General features: G+C 41.9%; 2 protein-coding genes across 10 annotated transcripts in view; one reads left to right on the top strand and one right to left on the bottom strand.

Moving 5' to 3' along the window:
• Positions 1-14,959: 14,959 nt before the first annotated feature.
• On the bottom strand, positions 14,960-22,560 carry LOC142831174 (uncharacterized). Its single transcript, XM_075940719.1, has 3 exons — positions 22,508-22,560; positions 19,810-20,808; positions 14,960-18,735 (listed from the first exon to the last, which is right to left on the bottom strand). Exons 1-3 carry the CDS (start codon positions 22,558-22,560, stop codon positions 18,723-18,725), a joined length of 1,065 nt encoding a protein of 354 aa, XP_075796834.1. The 3' UTR covers positions 14,960-18,722.
• CHD9 (chromodomain helicase DNA binding protein 9) overlaps positions 19,931-22,690 on the top strand; it is a 218,551-nt gene continuing 215,791 nt past the window's right edge. For 7 of the 9 annotated variants that reach the window (XM_075940258.1, XM_075940265.1, XM_075940262.1 and 4 more), the window contains exon 1: positions 19,931-20,073. The gene's annotated coding sequence lies outside the window, so the exon portion shown is untranslated. Of the gene's footprint in view, positions 20,074-20,130; positions 20,262-22,690 lie in introns of those variants that run through there. The other 2 variants (XM_075940260.1, XM_075940259.1) reach the window with 2 other exon arrangements.

Genomic DNA, 22,690 nt, shown 5'->3' on the forward strand with positions numbered 1-22,690 from the left:
ACAAGTATAAAGTAGGGAATAAATGGGTAAGCGGTAGCATTGCTGAAAATAATCCAAGGGGTTATAGTGGATCACAAATTGAATATGGGCCAAAACTATAAGGCAGTTGCAAAAAACCAGTAATGCCATTCTGTGGTGTATTAACAGGAATCTTGTATATTAGACATGAGGTATTTGTTCCCTCAGCTTCCATGGTTCTCAAACATTTTGGCCCGTGGACTACCCCGGTCAAGGCAGACCTTTCTGCAGACCACCAGCCAAACATCCATGATTAGGGTTGCCAGATACTTTCACAAAAAATCCTGAGCATGGCAGGGAAAAAAATTGGTTGAGCAAAAAAAAAAAAGTCACTGCACTCCTTCCGCCCCCACCAGACATAGCAAGGGAAGAATGTCCCCGCCAGCCTTCCATCTGAGAAAAACAGAGAACACCAGACATTTGACACTTTACACTGTCCAGGCAAAAACCGGACACCTGGCAACCCTATGCATGATAACAAAATGGGTGTAGGAAGGAGTGGGAGTGCAGGGTCTGGTGGAAGGTTGGATACAGGAGTGGGCTGAGTATAGAAGGTTTGGGAGAGAGGGTGCAGTAGCGGAATGGGGGTGTATGGTCTCATCAGGAAGGGGGTACGCAGACCACACTTTCAGAACTACTGCTCTGTTTGGTACTGTTGGGACATCAGCTGCAATAACGTGCTCAACTTTGGAATCCACATTTTAAGAAATATGTGGATAAACTGTAGAGAAAAGAGCAACAAAAATGATGTCACATTTTCTAAATCTAGCCTATAAGGAATTTTTTTTAAAAAACCTGGTCGTATTTAATTTAAAGAAAAGATGGCTGAGGCAGGACTAAGAAAATGTATAGGCAGGTTAGAGGTAAGTTTGGGCATAACCACAAGTCACATTCCAAAGGTTTTGGTCCTAACTGATTTTACAAGCCTTTTAGATTAAAAAAAAGTTGTTTTGGAAAATGCTATATACATATTGATAATTAGTGGTATAACATTCACACTATTCAATATATAATTAAAGTATACTGTATTATAAAGAGGATGGTGTTCAATTGTTCTCTGTGTCTACTGAAGATAGAACAAGTAATAATTGGCTTAATATGCAACGAGGGAGATTTAGGCTAGATGATATTAAAAAAAAAACCTGTAGCTATAGGGGTAGTTAAATACTGAAATAGGTTATCAAGAGTGGTTTTGGAATCCTATCATTAAAGATTTTTAAGAAGTTTTCACAAATACCTGTCAGGAAATGTCTAGTGTACTTGGTCCTACCATGGCCTGGAGGATTTCTCAAGATTCCTTTCCAGCTCTACATTTCTATGAGTATGGATATATTGGATTTAAATTAATTCAAATTTAATTAAGTCAGATTAATACAATCAACCAACCAACCATTACAAATTCTAAAATGGGGTATTCTAAGGAATTGGCTGTCCCTTTGTTGTATACCCCCAAACAAAGAATTTAACCAAACAGAAAAACCTACATCTAATTTGAGATAGGTTAGAAAATTGAAATTAAATTGTTGTCCGATATTTAAACAATGAATTTGGAGCCAATAATAAAGCTTCTGTCTTACACTTCAATGTTTCTATGATGGTGTGACGAGCCTGGCCTCAGTCTGAGGCCGTGGCCCCTATTAATAGACCACCAACCAAAAAAATACAATTCAGAAATAATGATAGAGATGTAGCCGTGTTAGTCTGGTGTAGCTGAAACAAAATACAGGACTATGTAGCACTTTAAAGACTAACAAGATGGTTTATTAGATGATGAGCTTTCGTGGGCCAGACCCACTTCCTCAGATCAAATAATGGAAGAAAATAGTCACAACCATATATACCAAAGGATACAATTTAAAAAAAATGAACACACATGAAAAGGACAAATCACTTTTCAGAACAGAAGGGGGATGTGGGGGGGGGAGGGGGAACGGAAGGTGAATGCCAGTGAGTTAATGATATTAGAGGTGGGGAAGGGGAAATGTCTGTGAGTTAATAGTATTAGAGGTGATAATTGGGGAAGCTATCTTTGTAATGTGTAAGATAGCCGGGGTCTTTGTTAATTCCGGTGCGGAGAGTGTCGAATTTTAGCATGAATGCCAGTTCAGAGGATTCCCTTTCAAGTGCAGCACCCCCAGCTATCTCCGAGACACTACACTCCTAAGGAAACTACAAAACATCGATAACCTCCCCAATAACACCATCCTTGCCACCATGGATGTAGAAGCACTATACACCAACATCCCACATGAAGACGGATTACAAGCTATTAGAAACACTATCCCAGAGGACACCACTGCCAACCTGGTAGCAGACCTATGTAACTTTGTTCTCACCCACAATTATTTCCAGTTTGAGAACAACTTATACCTCCAGATCAGCGGCACAGCCATGGGTACACGCATGGCCCCACAGTATGCTAATATCTTTATGGCTGACCTAGAACAACGTTTCCTCAACTCCCGTCCCCTTTTACCCCTTCTCTACTTACGCTACATCGATGACATCTTTACGATCTGGACGCATGGCCAAGAAACACTGGAGACATTCCACAGAGATTTCAACAACCTACACCCCACCATTAACCTCAGCCTGGACCATTCCACACGAGAGATCCATTTCCTGGACACCACAGTTCAAATCAACAATGGAAAATTAGACACCACCCTCTACAGAAAACCCACTGACTCATACAGTTACCTACATGCTTCCAGCTCCCATCCAGCACACACCATACGATCCATCATCTATAGCCAAGCCCTTCGATACAACCGCATCTGCTCTAATCCCACAGACAGAGACCAGAAACTTCAGGATCTCTACCAAGCATTTATAAACCTCAACTACCCACCTGGAGAAATAAAAAAGCAAATTGAAAGAGCCAAACGAATACCTAGAAACCATCTACTACAAGACAGACCCAAGAAAACCAACAATAGAACACCACTTGTCATCACCTACAACCCCCAACTTAAACCTGTCCAACACATTATCAATAGATTACAGCCTATACTGGAACAGGATACTAAACTCCAAGAAGCTCTGGGAGACAGACCCATAGTCTCCTATAGACAACCACCTAATCTCAAGATGATTCTTACCAACAACCACAGGACATACCACACTAATACCAACCCTGGTACCTTCCCTTGCAACAAACCCCGCTGCCAGCTTTGTCCTCATATTCACTCTGCTGACACCATTATTGGGCCTAACCAAGTGAGTTACAAGATCAAGAATACATATTCCTGCGCCTCCAGAAATATAATCTATGCTATCATGTGCCGTAAGTGTCCGTCTGCTATGTACATTGGACAAACGTCTCAGACACTTCGCCAAAGAATCAATGCCCACAAAACAGACATTAGACAGGATCACAAAGAAAAAACAGTTGCTTGTCATTTCAACCAGAAAGGACACAGTCTTAATGACCTGCTAACCTGCATCCTACTTCAGAAGACATTCAAATCTGCACTTGAAAGGGAATCCTCTGAACTGGCATTCATGCTAAAATTCGACACTCTCCGCACCGGAATTAACAAAGACCCCGGCTATCTTACACATTACAAAGATAGCTTCCCCAATTATCACCTCTAATACTATTAACTCACAGACATTTCCCCTTCCCCACCTCTAATATCATTAACTCACTGGCATTCACCTTCCTTCCGCCCCCCCCCCACATCCCCCTTCTGTTCTGAAAAGTGATTTGTCCTTTTCATGTGTGTTCATTTTTTTTAAATTGTATCCTTTGGTATATATGGTTGTGACTATTTTCTTCCATTATTTGATCTGAGGAAGTGGGTCTGGCCCACGAAAGCTCATCATCTAATAAACCATCTTGTTAGTCTTTAAAGTGCTACATAGTCCTGTATTTTAATTCAGAAATAAGGTCCCACTGCCTCAATTTTCCCAGATGGGAAAAGCGGTCCACCTGGTGAAGGTCCTTGCTACCACTAGTCTACCCCTCCGGGCCTTAGTAAAGCAATTAGGGGACCTGACGTCCCGCCAGGGGCCAGGGTCCCACAACGCCAATGTTTGCAATACTGAGCACCCTCGCCCGCAAGCTGAGTCACTCCATGCTGGTCCCCAAGGCGCAGCTTTTTGGGTCTGCCCATCAGATAACCCCTGACAATATCATCCAGCAACTGCAATAGCAGACAGTACTCAAAAGGGTTGGGGAAGGTAGGGAGAAGCAGGCCCACCCTCTCTCCGGGTCCCGGACCAGGGCCCTAAGGACAGGGGCTGAGCCCACTGTCCGGTTGGTGGAGTTGTTGTCTGCCACTCACCAACCCGCTGGCTTATGCCTATAGCTCTGCGCTGGGCCTCCTCCTACCTCCAAGCAAGCAAGATTCACAAACTCTTCATTTCTCAGTCTTTGAGACTCTCATGGAGCAGCCTCTGTAATTGCTATCAAAGAATCAGATTTATGATGTTGCTGACAGAGCACTTCCACTAATGGGACTCCTTTCAGTTCAGGGAGAGACTATTAAAAGGCTGAAGTAGCTTGATTTGCTGGCACCACGGCGGCCTTATCTGGATCCTAAGATGACACTATTTCAACAGTTTATGTGAAGTTAAATACAAAATCTTATAAAATTATCAATAGAAACAATATGCTAGCGTCAACCAACCACTCAACCTTCTTCCTGAAGCAAAATTAAAAGTAACCTTTGGCATTTTATGACTAGGTTTAGAAGGAATGGATTTTTAATTGGTAAATGTTGATTTCACAATACACATGTAAACTGACAAAAATAATTGAATCAATAATTGAAGTGTTACCAACAGCCAAAGAAAGAAAAATTCGTCTTGAGAACTAAGGGTATGTCTACACTGCCACCCTAGTTCGAACTAGGGTGACTAATGTAGGCATTTGAAATTGCAAATGAAGCCCGGGATTTAAATATCTGGGCTTCATTTGCATCTTGCCGGGCGCCACCATTTTTAAATCCCCCTTAGTGCGGACTCCGTGCCCGCGGCTACACGCGGAACGGAGTAGGTAGTTCAAATTAGGCTCTCTAATTCTCTAAAGAGCACTTTTGAAAAAAGGCGTTCTTCCTCGTGAAATGAGGAGTACCGCCTTCGAAAGAAAAGCCGCGTTCTTTCGATTTAATTTCAAAAGAACGTGGCTGTGGTCTAGATGCAGGTGAAGTTTTTTCGAAAAAAGGCTACTTTTTTCGAAAAAACCCTGCAGTCTAGAGACAGCCTTAGAGTTGAATTTAAGGATATTTACTTGGCACTTTAACAGGTGCTATTTGGAAGGGGGTTTAATGGTTATGAAGCTTTAACTTTTTTAGTCTCAAAATTTACTATTAAATTATGTGACCTCTTCATAATTTTCTGCAACTGTGAAAGTTTAATAGGAAAAATGCTTAAATATAGACACTGTTAATTAAAAAATAAAATAAAATAAAAATCTGCTAAAGTTATTCATGACAGATGTCAGTTTTCTTTTAAATAGAATTTACAGCAATCATTTTTGAGGTAAGGGCATACCATTGTTTTATACCATTGCTTTATACAATGCCATTGTATTTTAATTGGGCTTGATTTTGGCTTTGAATATAGAAACATTCACCAGAAACATTTAATTTTTTTTAAAAGCTCTATTTATAATACGTAGGTTTCCTTTAAGTCAGAAGAGGGAAATCCTTTGCTCGCACATGGTGCAGAATGGCCTGCAAGTCCGATCATCACTTCATTGAGTGTTACCAGAATAACAACTACAGGAACAAACTTATACAAAATAGTTTTGGAATATACATTTGAAAATAAAAATCTACATCCTAACACATGCATTAAACAAGGAATATAAACAGTTCAACATAAATACTTAATTATTCTTTCATGAGTCAGGCCTTGAGGAGGAAGAATCCTATCGTGTGTAACGATAAACCTGTTCCTCCAGCTGTTTGTCATGCTTATTGGACATAATAAACTTGGTGTGTTGGAGGCTATAATTAATCTCTCCTAAATCAATACCCTTATGATGGCTTGTCTACCAAGCTGTCTAGGGACACTTAGGTCTTTGGTTAGATAAATAGTGATTTGTTATAATCAGCCAGCCTCTCTTTCCTTCTCATTTTTAATAAGATAATAGTAGCCTTTCTATATTTTTTCTCCTATTCTCACAGGGTATGTCTACACCGCACATCTATTTTGGGATACCTCCGGTATCCCAAAATAACTACCCCACGTCTACATAAGCTGCCCATTATTTCGAAATATTTTGCCAGCCTGATAAACTTCATTGCACGAGAGATAAAAGATGGCTTGAAATAATGCATTATTTTGAAATTTGGCACTGTGTAGATGCTCCAAATTTCAAAATAAGCTATTTTGAAATATCTTTGAAATAAGATACACAATTTGCATAGCACAAATTACATATCTTATTTCGAGTTCAGGGTGCTGTGTAGACGCACCCACAGCCATTATCACCACACACTTTGTCCCATAACATTGACTTAATGTCACTGCTCAGTAACAGAGGTTCTGCAATCAATTTCCTGCATGAGTTTGAACAATTTAGCTTCTTTTGAATCTAATTGTTCTTCTGTTCTATCTGTATGTTGTTTTAAATATATGAGGCTGGACAATGACAGTGCTTCTTTCCTCTTAAGATCTCACAATAAGAGATGAGGAGAGTGTGTTGGGAGCGGGGTTGGAATACAGATGTTGTCTTGTAACCCGACTATAACCTCAGTTAGTGTAATTTTGTTCAAAGAAATATATTATTGCATAATGTATTGTAGTTGTTTCTCCTCTTCTGAAAGTAATTGGTCAAGCTCATTTGATTTTTCATTTTATACCCATTAAACTTTATAAAATAAAAAATCTGAGTGGAAACTTTAGTAATGAACCATTGGGGAGAACTTCTCTAGCATGCACAAGTCTGCCATTATTATTTGTATCATGTGGTTTAGGAACCCCAGTCATGATTCAGGACTAAAATACCCACACGGATCTTACAGTCTAGCTATTAGACAAGGTACAACAGGTGGATTACAGACAGACAGAGGTTAACAATGAAACTACACTGGTCAGCTTGATAAGTGGAGACCTCAGTTCACTAGGAGCCTAACCATTGTGAAGCTTTTTGGAGGCATTGTCACATGGTTTACTCACCACTGCTGACTGCTTTGTGGCTGTGACTGAGGATTAGTTCTGTCCAGGCTGATGCCCCTTTCTGTCACTCACTTGCGCCACAGCCCACCTCGCTCTCCAAAAGTTTCAATGCTGCTGCTTCTTTTTGGCCCTCCAGCCAGATCACTGTATGCATTTCCCCTATCTGGGGGGTACCAAAAATCTCACCAGACCAGCTGTTCAGGTGTTATACCAGGTATGATTCCCAATCAAGTGTATAATAGGAAAGCTGAGCCCATATACTACTCTAGGTTCCAACCCAAGGACTCAACAATCAGCGCCCAAGGTCTACACAATTTCAGCCTGTGCAGCCATTTCCCTGAGTTTCTTCCTACTCTGCCTTCTGCAGGCTTTCTTCTCTACAATCACTCTTGGTAAACCATTTTTCTTTCTTTTCCACTATCCATTTTGGTAGATCCCTTCCCTTAGGATCAGCATCCTAGCTTTTCTAAACTGCCCAGCTTTCTTGCTTCTCTCCTGACTAAGCCTGGAGAGTGATCATAGACTTAGTCATTAGGAGTTTTTACATTTAACAGGATCTGGATTTCACCCTGTGTCTTTATATAGCAATCAGCATAATAGAACCCCATCCTGGCCATAATTGGAGTGCCTGGGTGCTACTGTAATATACATCTTTAATAATCTGCTTGTGGTTAGTCCATGAGCAGAAGTGAGGGTATATTTTTAAATAGTCTGTTCAAATTATTCACTCAGCTCTATTTTTATAAAATATCCTCAGGTTTACTAATTTATGAAATACAATAAAAACTATTATCAAAATAACTTAATAAAGAATATTGTAAATTTAATTGACCTTATTTTTTTAAATTATGGTCATTTGTCAGCTCTCCAATTCATACTGGGTCTTTCTGTTAGTGAGGAATAAGCACAGTTCCACTATATGTAGCTTTCTTGGTATGTTAGTGTATTATATTTTTATTTATTCCTAAATATGGTCCGTAAGCTATACAAGGGGACACATATTTGGCTATGTTTAAAGAGGACAGAGAGGTAGGAAAGGAACTGGCTTTGAGCTACTTTTCTGAACCTCAGGAGCTGGGGCCTGGCAAGGCTAGTTCAGTATTGGTATAATTTAAAGCTGCCTAAAGGGCTACACTAAAAGTTTCCCAAAATTCCTCCATTTAGTTAAATCAGTACAACTTTTGTTCAGCAAGTCTTTCACGTTTTCTGATTTTTCAGCGTTATAGGAAGGAAACTTTCAAATAATATTATCTGCTTAGTCCCAATTAGCCTGTCAAAATCATTGAGGTAAATAGGTTAGGAGAAGACCTCACACCTCAGATTAAAAGGACATTATGAGTTCCAACACTTTTGCAACTATTACTTTGCCAAAACCTGTCTCTGGCCACATTGGATTAATAACATATCTATTTACACTGGGTATGTCTACACTACAGAGAAAATTAAAGCTGCCACTGTTGATCTTCCAGAGTTCGAATTAGCAGGTCTAGTGAAGAACTGAGAGGGGCACTCTGGTGGATGCCAGTAGTCCTGCTTCCACGAGGAGTAAGAGAAGTCAAAGCGCGAGTGTTCTCACTTTGACTTAATGCAGTGAGGACACTGACAAAAGTCGAGTTAAGATACTTTGACTTGAGTTATGCAATTAACATAGCATGTTATATCTTCATTTCAAGTTGTATGTCTTCATTTCACCTTAACCCATGCTGTAAACATATCTAATGTAACATCTGCATCTTATTGTATAACCTCTTTACCCAATCTAATTTCCAATTAAATTAAATTTAGTATTATTTATTAAACTGTAGATGTTTTATTTAAAGAGTTTCTTGTGTTTATTACAGAAGGTATGTTACTGGCTCATCTCAAAGTGAATGGCAATCATAGAATCATAGGGAACCTCAAGAGGCATCAAAGTCCAGTCCCCTGCACTCATAGCAGGACCAAGCACCATTTAGACCATCCCTGACAGTTGTTTGTCTAAACTGCTCTTAAAAATCTCCAGTGCTGGATATTCCACAACCTCCCTAAGCAATTTAAACCAACCTGGCAGGAAGTTTTTCCTAATGTCGAACCTAAACTTCCCTTGCTGCAATTTAAGCCCATTGCTTCTTGTTTTAACATCAGGAGATAAGCAGAATTATTTTTCTCCCTCCTCCTTGTAACAACATTTTAGGCATGTGAAAACTGTTATATCCTCCCACAGTCTTCTCTTTTCTAGACAAAACAAACCAAGGCCTTTCAATCTTCCCTTATAGGTCATGTTTTTTAATCCTTTCATCATTTGTACTTTTTCCAATTTGTCCAAATCTTACCTGAAATGTAGCGCCCAAAACTAGACATAATACTTCAGCTGAGGCCTAATTAGCATGGGGTAGTGCAGAAGAATTACTTCTTGTTTCTTATTTACCACACTCCCGCTAGTACATTCCAGAATGATGTTTACTTTTTTGACACTGTTGACTCATATTTAGCTTATAATCCACTAAGACACCCCCCCCTCCCCCCCCCCCCCCCCCCCCCCCGGTGACAATGTGCAGTTAAGTTTCCATGTAATATGTGATAGGACTTCTCATATTTCATGGTGTATAAATCTTTATTCCTTTCCTTTTCTTAATTGTTGGTGCACTGACATTGCTTGGAATCTTCCTGGTATATACTACAAGGCCTAACTTATTTCTGAAATGGTACTGAACAAGGGTTTTCTCTATCTATACTAATTACAGTGAAATTAGCACCAGTGATAACACCAGTTATGGGCAAGAGGAGATTTTCCTACTCTAGACAACACCAAAGATGTTAAATGACTGGCCCAAAGTTAGTCAGCCAGGTGACATCAGAGCCAGGATTAGATCATATGTGTTCCTCCTCTTAGTCCTATAGTTAATTCATGAGAATGCACTTGGATCAATGTAAATCAGTAGTTTGACTGAAGTCAACTAAATATCAGTGTATAACTGACATGAAAACACAATTAGATCCACTATATTTCATAAGAACTAAATTATTATTAATATTATTCTATATATACAAGCAAAGATTATGCATTTAAATATTTAAGGGCCAGATTTTCAATGGATTTCTTAGTCGGTGAGCCATACAGAAATCTATGTATCTAACAGATGGAAAACTACCATGTTTGGATACACAGACAACAAACTGCATAAAACTACTACTTGCATATATAAATTTCCAGTCAGAATTCTAATACAATAGGAGCTAATTTTGCAGAATTTTGAAGTTTTAATTTGAAATTTTTGACCAATATCCAAATAAAGAAAATTCATATCAAAAGCTATCTTTTAAACTCACTTTTATTCTGTTTTATAACCCTATTTCTGTATTATAAGGGTTTTATAAAAGAGCAAAACCTCACATATTATATCATCTTATAGCAACAACTAGCCATACAAATATACACCTATGTTAAGTTTCAGCATGTCTGGGAAATTATAGCCCTTAATGGTAAAACTATAAAAAGTATTTTTAAAAGCAAACATTTCATTTTTATTCATTCTATCCATCTAGTATGCTGACATGCATAAATTTGCAGGAAAGAGGGAGTTTTTAGTTATTCACCACAAGGGGGCAGCAGGAGTTCTTGTTAAGTACTCAAAAGTTGAAGCAGCAAAAACTTAAAGAGGTACCTTGCATGTTTCAGATTCTGAGGATTCAGTCATGCTGTGTTTAATTTGTGCCAGTACCAGGGCTTGCCAGGGCTGAGCCCTAGCATCTCTGAGTTTGGTAGTTCATAGCCCCACCACCTCTGGATTTGGCACATCAATTGTGAAAGTAAAAAAAATTGCTTGAGCCCTGGCACTTCTTTCATTACAAATTAAGCACTGGAATTTTGATTATTACTACTTAGTTAGGATGTATTATATGAAGTAGCATCAGATAAATGGTTCTCAACTTTCTGTAGAAAGTAATCCCAAACCTTCACACTTTTTATGATTGGCATGATAGGCATCTTGTGATCAGACTCTTACTGAAGAATATAATACAATAATAAGACAGGGCATCAAGGAAGAACAATTTTCAGAATATTGATTTAATTGTTGAAGTCTAATAGAGGGATTAATGGGAATGAAGAAAAATGAAGTATTCTAATCAAACAGACAATTTTGCAGCAAGCTTTGTCAGCATGTCTAAAGTCATAAAGCAAAACAAAAATCCGTGCCTGTGAGACCATTTTAATTGACTCATGTATTGAGAGCTGTGCCCATTTATAATTGATTATGCTACCCCCATACATGAAAATATCACTGTTTTCAGGCCCAATATCAGTTTTGTCTCATTTTTTGTGAACTCCAATATAGATGCCTAGACTAGGGGAACCATCATCAGACCTAGTGAAATTGACAAGATGGCTAAGTATATTTGCATCTCAAGAATCTGCCCCTCCAGGCTTGTCACACGCGTACACCTTGTCTTCACTGATTGAGAGCTTCTGGACCCTGACCCAGCAAACCACTCATGCTTAAAGTCAAGCATGGCCACTGTGGATAGCAAATGCCTTCTCTAAATAAGTGAACTGGAGTTCACAAAAACTAGAACAAAAATGTTCTGTCCTAAAGTGTAAATCAATGGAGTTTATGCTTCTGCTTAGATTTAACCATGTGCTTTGTGGGGCTGAAGAATGAAATTGCCCTTTTAATGAATTATAGCTACCAATGTGATGTTATGAAACCCCATTTTAAACTGTTAATACATTGTAACTAAAGTAACTCTATACTGTAACTGAAATGCTATTTTAAACTTTGTACTGCCTTAACTCTGTTTAAAGTTAGGGTGTGTGCATGCATGCAATATCATTTGAAAGTGCGAGTGTGCATGTGTACGTGTGTGTCCGTGTGTGTGTAAAGGGATTGGTCCTCAAAGCCAGCCCATTTGGGTGACCAGCACCCTCTTTATGCAGGCAAACCCTGCAAAAGAACCCACCTAAGAAAGAAAGAGACAAAAGCCCCATCAAAAAAAATATCAAAGTTGCATCTGCCATTAACTGATAACTCATGTACAGACGTTGCCCTGAGGCAGTGGGACAGGACAAGATGTATGGACTAAAACACATAAAAAGATGAGTGCAAAGGTAGGGGATTGGGACTTTCAGTTCTATGATCATCCTCTAGGAGCACTGGTGCACACTGACATGACCTGGCTCCCCTCCTCATGTCCAGACCACTTGACCAGTGAATTGGCATGAGCAGCTGAGGCTGGCAATTATATACATCCGTGCTAATTATCCATCTGTAGAACTGTGTGTATGAGGCTACATCTAGACTACATCTAGAACTGTGTGTATGAGGCTACATCTAGACTAAGGAGTTTTAGCAGAAAAAGGTACACAAATTGCAATTTGTGTACTTTTTTCTGATTGTTTTTTCGAAAGGGGTTTTTCCGAAATTTGGCCTGTTTACACCGGGCCAAATTTTGGAAAAATCTCCTCTTTTAGAAGAGCCCTTATTCCTTGTGAAACAAGGAATACAGAGGCTTCCGAAAGAGTGTGTCTGCTCTTCCGCAAAAAATGTCGGAAGAGCAAATGTGTTCGTCAGACGTAGCCTGTGTGTGTGCATGTGCAGTGGATAATTTTAATAGCTAGGAACAGTAAATGAATTCTGCTTCACAATAAACATGGCATATTGCCTTAGCCCCCAAACAAGATTCTGCTAGTTCTATTTCCAACTCTTAAACATTTTCTAAATGCACGCCATAGAAAGCCTACACCCTATGGCTGCATCTAGACTGGAAAGTTCTTCCGCAAAAGCAGCTGCTTTTGTGGAAGAATTTGCCAGCTGTCTACACTGGCCGCTTGAATTTCCGCTAGAACACTGACTTTCTACAGTCTGAAATCAGTGCTTCTTGCGGAAATGCTATGCTGCTCCCGTTCGGGCAAAAGCCCTCTTGCGCAAATGCTTTTGCGCAAGAGGGCCAGTGTAGACACCGCGGTATTGTTTTGCGCAAAAAAGCCCCGATCGCGAAAATGGCGATCAGGGCTTTCATGCACAAAACCGCATCTAGATTGGCACGGACGCATTTCTGCAAAAAGTGCTTTTGTGGAAAAGCGTCCGTGCCAATCTAGACGCTCTTTTCTGCAAGTGCTTTTAATGGAAAACTTTTCCGTTAAAAGCATTTGCAGAAAATCATGCCAGTCTAGACGTAGCCTATATGTTTTCTTTCATCTAGTACAAAATCAAGAATTGGACTGATTTTATTAGTGAGAAATGGTCACCATTTTCCATCATTTTATGCATGCTCTATCAGTGTTTTCCATAACTATTCCCAACAACTTGTCACTTCTATCTTAGTACTGGTAGAAATGAGAATATAAGTATGAATGCAAACAAGAAATCGTCAATCTGAAAGTAAGAGCAAAAGAACAGACTCATCTACATAAAGAAAAATGATAACTTAGGACTTGCAGATTTTCATCCACAGATATCAGAGTATTTTACAAAAGAAAACAAGTATCATCCGCGTGGGCGAGCTCATGGTTATGGCACTGATCTGAGGTGTACGGTAGATTTCAATTATTGCCTCACCAGTTTTATTTAAATAAAAATAAAAATACTGAATTTTCCTGCTTCTGATTATTCCTAAGGGTACGTCTACACTGTGGAGCTATTTTGGGATACCAAAGGTATCCCAAAATAGCTATTCTGTGTCTATTGAAGCAGCCCATTATTTCAAAATAGATTTCAAAATAATGGGCGGTTTATTCCGACGTCCTGGTAACCTTTGAGTTAAGGAAAATTCAGAATAGCACATTATTTTGAAATTTGGTGCTTTGTAGACAGTGCCAAATTATGTAATAAGCTCTTTTGAAATACAATTGAAATAAGCTATGCAATTTGCGTAGCGCAAATTGTGTAGCTTATTTCAAGCTAAGGGTGCTGTGTAGACACACCTTAAGACACTAATTTGTTCATTTATGAGAAGGTAAGCAGACTGAAGAAACTGATACTATTATTTAATACGGGATGATAACTGGGGACTTTAGCTACAATTATCAGAATAGAACACTCTGGTAATTCATCTTCAAATTTTCTGTAATTTTAAATGAGCTATGAATTAGGCCCTAAAATAACATTGCAATAAAATGATGGAAGCTGGCAAGTCTCATAACAGTGTATTTTTCTTGAAAACTCAGCTCTTAGAGTAACATGATTTGGTAAAAATCACACACTTGTTAAAATCACACCATTCAATTTTAATATAATGAAAGCTTTAGACCTTTATGGTCACTGAGAAAAGCTTGAAAACATGAACCACTTGTACTGTAACCTTTTTTTTTAAAAAAAAGCCAGAAGTTAAATAAGCCTTGCAAGTATAGGGTTTACAAAAAAAAAAATCTGATTTTTAAGTCAGTCATGATTATAGGGGTGGGATTGACCCATCATTTTTGCTTGTAGGTTAGCAATATTGCATTTAATAGAGGTAGTTTGATTTGGCCTTGTGCTGATCCTCTGCATAGGGATGAATTTCATCATATAGTAATACTAATTTCCTAAGAATCACTTTATTACTTCAATCTACTTTAATTTCTGTTTAAAAAAAAAGACTTTGCTAGGTTTATTTAGTTCAAAATGTAACCAGTAAAATGTTAATCTAATTTCTAAATGTATCATGGAAGACAGAGTTGTCTTCATAGAAATATATCCCCCAGACACTGATGTGTTTAAAAAGAAAATATTGCAGCACAAAAACAAAACTGATTTTTTTCTCTAAACTGAAATGTGAAAATTAACAGTGGTCATAAACACTGAAGAGTTAGATTTTTTAAAGTTTATTCATTTTAGTAGTCTGAGATGCAATTAGCAATACAGCTAAGACATCAATTTGCTTTTGTAATAAGAATTTGATGAATAAATCAAAAGGTAATCTCTTTGTGATACCACTGAAAAGTTTCAATTATTGACTCAAGGCAGAAAACATTTAAAATATTATACAGCGTACCTAAAAGATGATAAAGAGACCCACTTTAACTGTGTGCAGCAAAGGGGTCAGAGAAAGCTTGTGTCAAGGTGCCTACAGCTCCGGTTGCCAAAAATAGTTGCTAACACCATTTTCTGAGGGTCACGTTATTAAGGGCATAATATACAAGCATTTGAGAATTAAACTAGAAGAGATCTAATTTCACTACATGCAATTGAATTACATCCATCTAATCTGCTCCTATATATTTATGCCTTAGGAAGCAAGAATTTATTAAATTAATTCTGTGATATATATGTTTTCTTAATTTATATGATAAAAGGAAATTATACATGTATGTCCATGTCCATATTTGCTCATCTTTTAGGCATAATAAATAAACGGTTATTAATTACTAAATAATATTTATACACTGGTATATGTGGTGGAGTGTGACAGCAAACAGCTAGACTAGAGGAATATACAATTGACAGACATGAGATCTGAATATGAAATGACAAAATTACAAAAAACAGATTAGGAATTTCATAAAAATTAAAAATTGTAATGTGTCAAGAATGGCAACACTGATGAGTTTATTAAATCATTTTAGTACCAAATTTTCAAAAAGACACGTGATTTTTCATCTGTAGTTTTGTGGGTGCACATGATTTAGTTTTGGAGCTAGATCCTCAATTGGAAGTCAGTGGAATGACACAGACCTGTACTAGCCAAGCTTCAGTCCTGGATGTTTAAACCCTATTTATAGAGACGTGTTCTTCATTACATCCAGATTTGTCACTCCCTCAGTGGAGTTTCCTCTGCTTGCAGCTCCAGGAGGCTGAACTTGTCAGTTATGAAGAGGTTTAGACTCCCCTTCTGTGAAAATTCCCAGTTCAGTATGTCTCTTAGCAGTTTCAACAGTATGGAGATCTTTTGACAATCTGGAGTTATGGCTAGAAAAGCATTTAAGTTTTCAAACTTGAATCAGTTACTTTAAATTTTGAATTGTCCCTTCACCAATCCCAAACCAGGCCTTTGTCTTGAGGTTTCTGGCTTTTTAGAAATGCTTGGCTTCCCAGCCTACATGTGTTGGGATTCAAATGACATATCAACCAAGAGAAAACCACAAAATACCTTATTTGCTTAGTTGCCTTCACTCTTACTTGCTCCTTATGAGCAGTTTTTCTCAACCTTTTTTAAAATTTATATATATATATATATAAAGTACCCCCTTTAAAAAAAAAAGTAACCCCAGGTTCCCTGCTCTAACCCAATGCCCCTTCCCTCCCCCAGAGCCAGGCACTGGACATATAGTAACCCTACCTTTGAAATTCCCAATAGCTTGTCTGCAGGGAGCAAGTGGCCCACCAGCGCCGGGCTCGCCATGTGGGGCTATGCGCTCCCACCTTAGCCCAGCGCCCCCCTAGCATAGCGCCCGGGTGCAACTGCCCCCCCTTGCTACGCCGCTGCTGCAGGGGAATCCTTTGGAGCAAAGCCTTTTAGCTCTTCTCCGCAGCGCAATGGGAAAAGGGCGTTGTACTGAGCTGCTGGCGGGGGTGGGGGTAATGTTCGTCTCCAGGTTCAGCCGCCCTCGCCGCTGGAGCACCCCATGGAGGCTGCTGGAGAGGAAATGAACTAGGAGAGGTGGCTGTGGAAGTAATTTTTTTTTTTCTCCACATCCAAACCTACCCCCCAACTTGGAACTGCCCTGGGTCTCACTGGAGCCGCTACTGCAGCCATGCGCTTTTCCCACCAATGCTGGGTTGCAAATGCAGAGTGGCTGTTAATGTCCGGGCATGTAGCTCCGAACATTCAATTTGACAGGCATGCCACTGCCCCCTCCCGGATCCCCTTTGCAGGGTAAAATTCCGGACATTTTTTGCCAAATTTTACTTGTGTTGATGTACTCCCCTAACTTTTCTCGTGTACGCATATCACTAAGGCCCCCAGGGCTTGACAAACGGTGGCGAAATCTGCTCGCCAGCCCTGCACTGCGCATGTGCAAGACCCGCATTGTGCATGCGCGCACCGCTGGTGAACGGGGTGACTGACTAAAATCTACTCGCCCAGGGCGAGTAGATTCAATGATTTGTCGAGCCCTCAGGGTATGCATATCACTGGCTGAGAAACACTGCTCTAAGTAATATCTCACAAACAATGAGAAACTCTTTTCAGCACTCCCTGATTGCACTTCCTTTGCTAGCACCTGTTTAAAGCTAACAAGTGCAGCAGCTTGCTAACATGAGTTAGAATGGGAGGCACAACTGTATCAGAGGATAGCCACCAGAATGCAATTCCAGCAGAAGTTTCCTATTAATTTATATTTGCACATCTATCATCAGCAGTCTTTACCTCCTTCTGCACTTCCAGCCCATTTTGCTGTCAGCTATCTCCCTCATACCCCTCTTCCTCAACTATTATTTCATGTTCTTCTCAGACACTATGACTTTTAACCAGAGGATATGTCACATAGCCACTAATGTGTCTAGGGACTGATCCAAAGCCCAACAACCACTGAGTACCTTTCCCTTGGCTTCAGAGGGCTTTAGTTCAAGACAATGCTCCTCTTTAAAGATCATTAAGTGGCTCCTGGAAATCATAGTACATTGGTTCTACCATAAAATTGTTGGCAAACTGAAAAAGAAAGGGATTCACTATAACACCCTGAACCACTATCTAATGACTGAAACCATTGGCTAAATGCCCAGAATTGTAGTACCCACCGCCCATCAAGAAAATAACAGAAAGCATTTGTCTTAGATTTTATGAACTCTCTATTCAGAGCATCAAGATTCAAAATGGGGTATTTACAATCCAACTAGGCAATGAGTTAGCAAAATACAATGGCTATAACAAAGTGATTATTTCCATGTCTCATTCTTCAATTGCACTAGAGATTCACGTTATGCCATTCTGGGACAGTATTTTAGTTTAAGGCTCTACCATTCTGCCTGGCTACAGCTCTGACACCATTTACCAAAATTATAATGGTGCTGACAGCCACATTACAGAAGTAGGACAACTGGCTGACTAATACCAACTTGAAATCATTATAAAAGGATAATACATGCCTTCTCTCCCTATGTAAGAATTTGCTCACTTATTTATTTTGCTTAGAGGAATGGGTGAGCAGAGTGCTGGTTCATTTATTTTGGGAAAGAAATCACTGGAAAAACTCAGCTATGTTATTTCCCAAAAATATTTTAGAGAAACAGCAGTTGAGACTGTGGAGGTGGGATGAGGAAGTAAATGAGAGAAATTCATCAGGAGTAGTGAGTTATGGAGAGTTTACAAGCTTAGAAACTTTACTATTGTGGCATTTATTAGTAGTGCTCCTTTTGGACATGGAACTAAAAGGTTGGGGCCCAGGCATTGAATGGAAAAAGTTACTGACACAGTGGTATTCAAATATTACATTCACATTTGGTCACACAAATTAAAACATAATATTCTAATATGTGTATATCTAAGTTTATTTGCACTATTAAGAAACTCCAAGCTCCATTCTTTAAAATAACATTATCCTGGCACATAAATATTAGACATGGCATTATCAGATATACATGTTGATATTAGACTAATGACAAAAATCCCAGGTTGAGAAACTCTTTACACAGGAGGATCCATGGACCACCACGAGTTGAAACTGTAGCTTTGTATCTTCATGTGGGAGACCTATAATTTAAGAGACATATTCAAATCTTATAGTTGAATGATGCACATAAAAACTTATTTGATGTCTGTATAAAATGGGGGTCATTCCCATTTTTGTGAAGCCTTAAGAATTATGGTTGAAAATCATAGTTTAAGGACAAAATTAAATATAGTTTGTATCTACCCATGCAGGTAGAAATGTATGCAGTGTCACAGTTGTTAGCAGAATGGAGGCCATTTGAAAAGCCATCCTGAAACAAGTATGAATACGAAGGCTGGTGCCCGCACTCTCTTAAGTGATCTTTCCTTACACGTATTAGTGGTTTAACAAGAGGGGGAAACACTAGCCCAGTTCTTCTTCCTGGACCGAAAACTCAGGCACGGGCAGGGAAGGAACTTAACACAAAACACTTGTAGCGGCCTGTCCTAGCGAGAGGACGTCCCCGTCCCGCTGACACGATGCACTCCGCGCGCAGCATGCCACGGCGGGCGGGCGGGCGCTGCCCTGCGGCTCCTCGCCGCCTGAGAACTGTGTGAGACGAGGCGGGGGCGGGTGCTTCAGGGCGTGCGCCGAGAGGATAAGCGCCTCTCAGGGCACAGCAGGTGCGAGAGCCATGGCAGCGGGGCCGGCTGGCCTACAGGAGGCCGCGGCCCGGTGCGTGCGCTGCAGCCGCCCGCAGCGGCAAGAGGGCGCCAGTGTCCGCCCGAGCGCTCCGCTCTCCTCTTGGCTTTCGCCAGCAGCGGGGCCTGCCCAGCATCCAGGTCTCTGCGGGAACCTCCAGAGTAAACGCGCCCGGGATTGGCTTCTGTCGGCGAAGGGGGCCATATTGGATCAGCTCGTCGCTCCTCTCACGCACCATTTTATCAGCGGCTCGGCTGCTTTCCTCGGCCTGCCGCCGCCAGCCCCACCCACCCCAGGCCGGGCCAGCTGCCCCCGCCCCCGCGGCGGGCTGTAGCGCGAGGAGAAAGTGCCTCAGTGAGGCGGACCCGCGCGCTCCTCCCGGCCCCATGCCGCCGCCGGCCCGCTCTCCTCCCCTCCGCACACCCATCGCTCACTCCTCCCCCGGCTCGCGGACCCGCTCCCCTCCCACTTACCCCTCCTTTCCCGCGGTGCGCCGTGTCAGCCAGCGGCGGCGGCCCCGGCCAGGCGGCCAATCAGCGAGCGGGTGACAAATATGCAAATGTGCCCCCCCAACCCGTCCCCTCGGGTTCGCTGGGGCTGGTCTGGGGTCGCGGCGCGGAGCTAGTGAAACTTCGCCAATAGCCCTCCTGCTTCCCTGCCCGGGCGGGGGGAGCAAACCACGCCGCGCCGCCTCCTCCTGCTCCTCCTCCCCCTCCCGGGCCTGTGCCAGCCACCCGGTAAGTGGTGCCCCCCGCCAGCGGCTGCCTGCGCACCCCGGGGCCAGAGAGGCAGGGGATTCCCCCAGGGGGAGGGGAGCGGCCGCCGCCCCCCGCGGTCTGGCCGAGGGAGCTGTCAGGCGCCGGGCATCTCCTCGCCTCACGCGTGCCGGCCAGGCGGCCGCTGCCGTGTAATGGCGAACCCGGCGGTGAGTGCGTGCGAGGGGTCGGGCTGCTCCCCGCCGCCCCCGGAGCAGGCCGCGCTTCAGGTGCCGGAGACACGGGCTGGCCCTGGCTCCCCACCGCGCCCACGCGAGGGGACGGCGCGGCCGGGCCTGCTCTCGCCCGCCGAGGCTGAGCCTGCTTCCGCCCCTCAGGCAGGCGCGGGGCGACTGGCACAGTCGGGCTCGCTGCTGCCCCTCGCACCTACTAGGCGGGCGTGGGGGGCCAGGTGTCCCCCCGCCGGCAGCGCCTGGGCTCGGGGGAGGGGGATGGGTTGGAGCCAGCTCCAGCCGCCGGTAGGTCGGCGCGGCTGGTTCCCCAGCCGGCAGGAAGGCGGCGGCGGAGGGCGAAGGATTGGAGCTTGGCTGCCCATCCGGCAAGTGGGCGAGGCTGCGGGAAGACTGGAGAGGCTGCAGCTGGCTGCCCGCTGAGAGGGCGGGTGCGGGGCGGCGCAGGCAGAGAGAGGGAGGCTGAGGTTGGAGCTGGCTGCCCCCCGGGCGGCGGGAGGAAAGGGGGCGGCCGGAACAGAGCTGTCTGCACGTTGGGCAAGGGGGCGTGTTGAAGCTGGCTACCTGTGAGGCAGAGGAGGGGTGTGCCTTGGGGCGCCGGCCGTGGACCTGGCTTCTCCACCAGACGGGAAGACCAGGGCGGCGGTGTGGGCGTGGGTGGGGGGAGCGGGAGAGATGGCAGTCTGATTTTCCTTTAGGAGACTTGTAAGGGGCTTGGAGCGCAGGTTCTAGGGGTTGTTGCCTGGCACATGTGGGACTGGGGCTTGAGTCTGGCCTCCTAATAGACAAGGTGGTAAGGAGAAGTCTAAGCTAGGTCCCGGGGTGGCAGGATGGGCATTTTGAGCATGTGTCCCTATTTGGTGTTTTAGCTGGGTTGGATATGTCTGCTGAAGGTGGAGGCTTATGACTGTTTTCTGCTGAGGGAAAGGACCTACTGCACACAGGATGGTGAGGAAGAAAAGGAGGGGAGGTGAGGAAGAGAATATTCAAGAAGTCTCCCTTTGCAAAGGTGACATCGAGGCCCTCACCTCTTTTTCACCCTCCTCATTATAGACTATCCCACATCCACAGTAAAAACTTAAATGAAAGCTGTATCCCCTCACCATGACAGGCTACAGAGGAGAGACTAAAGAGCCTTGGGCTAGCAGGCATAGTCCCTGGGTAGAAAATGGAGACCAGGGACAGAGAAAAGGGAAGGACAAATAAATATAATGCTGCAAAACCATGTTGGTGGTAGAAAGGGTTCTGACCTCCTCTGCCCCATTTGTCTGAGGTCTTGTGAATTGCTTTTAAAACTAGCTGTCAAGGGTGATCCTCCACAACAAGAAAAGTATGCTTATTTGTCACAGGAGGTTTCTGTATCCCATTTAACTTTTGTGAATTCCTGAAACACCAGTTTGTTAGTGCAAGCTGTATCTCACCTTTTTCATGTCATTTAATAGTAGTTGCAGCTGGAAACTTATGAGTAAAAAGACTGTTGGACTTTGCAGAGAAATAGTTCCTCTACTTCCTTTAATATCTTTGAGCAGTTACAGAGTTTCTATCTGGCATGGGTTGTGAATGTTGGTTTATATCTGTCAGTGAAATATTGTGTATTGTGCTGAGTTCCTTCAAGTGGCATGCAAAATCTTAAAACTTAAGTGTTTTACCTCAAATTTTGGTAATTACCTAGGTGGAAGAGCAAAACAATATCCTGCTTATTTCCTGACAGTCATATGATAATGTGATCTGTTTCTCCTTTCAGGCATCTACTAAATCTTGAACTGCTCAGACACACATGCTTGATGGGGCTCCAAAATACCATTGACTTCAATTCCTATTTTAACATGTGAAGAACATAGAAAAATAAATTACAGTTACATAATAAGCAATTTAAAGAGCTGTGCTTTTGACAACTCATGGATATTATAATAATTAACTACACAAATGAAAAATACTTCTTCATAGTGAAATTGTTACTTATAGGATATCTTCAACAAAAGGTTGTCAGCAATACCTAATTTTCTGTCAGTCTAGGAACATCACAGTACTTATGAATTGCATAAAGATGGAAAAAAATGGGAAATATTATGCTAAAACTTGCCTTCATTAATTGGAATATATAAAGATATATTCAAAGGTGCTAAAATCATTGTTAGTCTGTTTTGCTTAAGCTGTTAGTATTCAGTCACAAATATAATGTATCAGCACATGATTCTGTATACAAGCTCCTAATAGAGGTTTACATTGAAAAGTAACCCAACTTGTCTTTGGAAGACTTGTTGGCGCTTCTGTCCATCATTACTATGACTAAAGAAATCTGATTTTTAAAAGATGCTGAGTAGCTGCAGCTCCCATAGACTTCAACTGAGCAGTTGATGCTGAGGGCTTCTGAAAATCAAGCTATGAGCTCCTAGTCATTGCTGGCT

The sequence above is a fragment of the Pelodiscus sinensis genome, chromosome 12 (genome assembly GCF_049634645.1).
Source record: "Pelodiscus sinensis isolate JC-2024 chromosome 12, ASM4963464v1, whole genome shotgun sequence".
NCBI classification, from domain to species: Eukaryota; Metazoa; Chordata; order Testudines; family Trionychidae; genus Pelodiscus; species Pelodiscus sinensis.

Coding starts and splice junctions, on each gene's coding strand:
- LOC142831174 (XM_075940719.1), bottom strand. CDS start 22,560: ATGGACAGAAGCGCCAACAAGTCTTCCAAAGACAAGTTGGGTTACTTT. Junction 20,809..22,507: donor AAGTTGGGTTACTTTTCAAT/GTAAACCTCTAT, acceptor CCCAACGTGCAG/ACAGCTCTGTTCCGGCCGCC.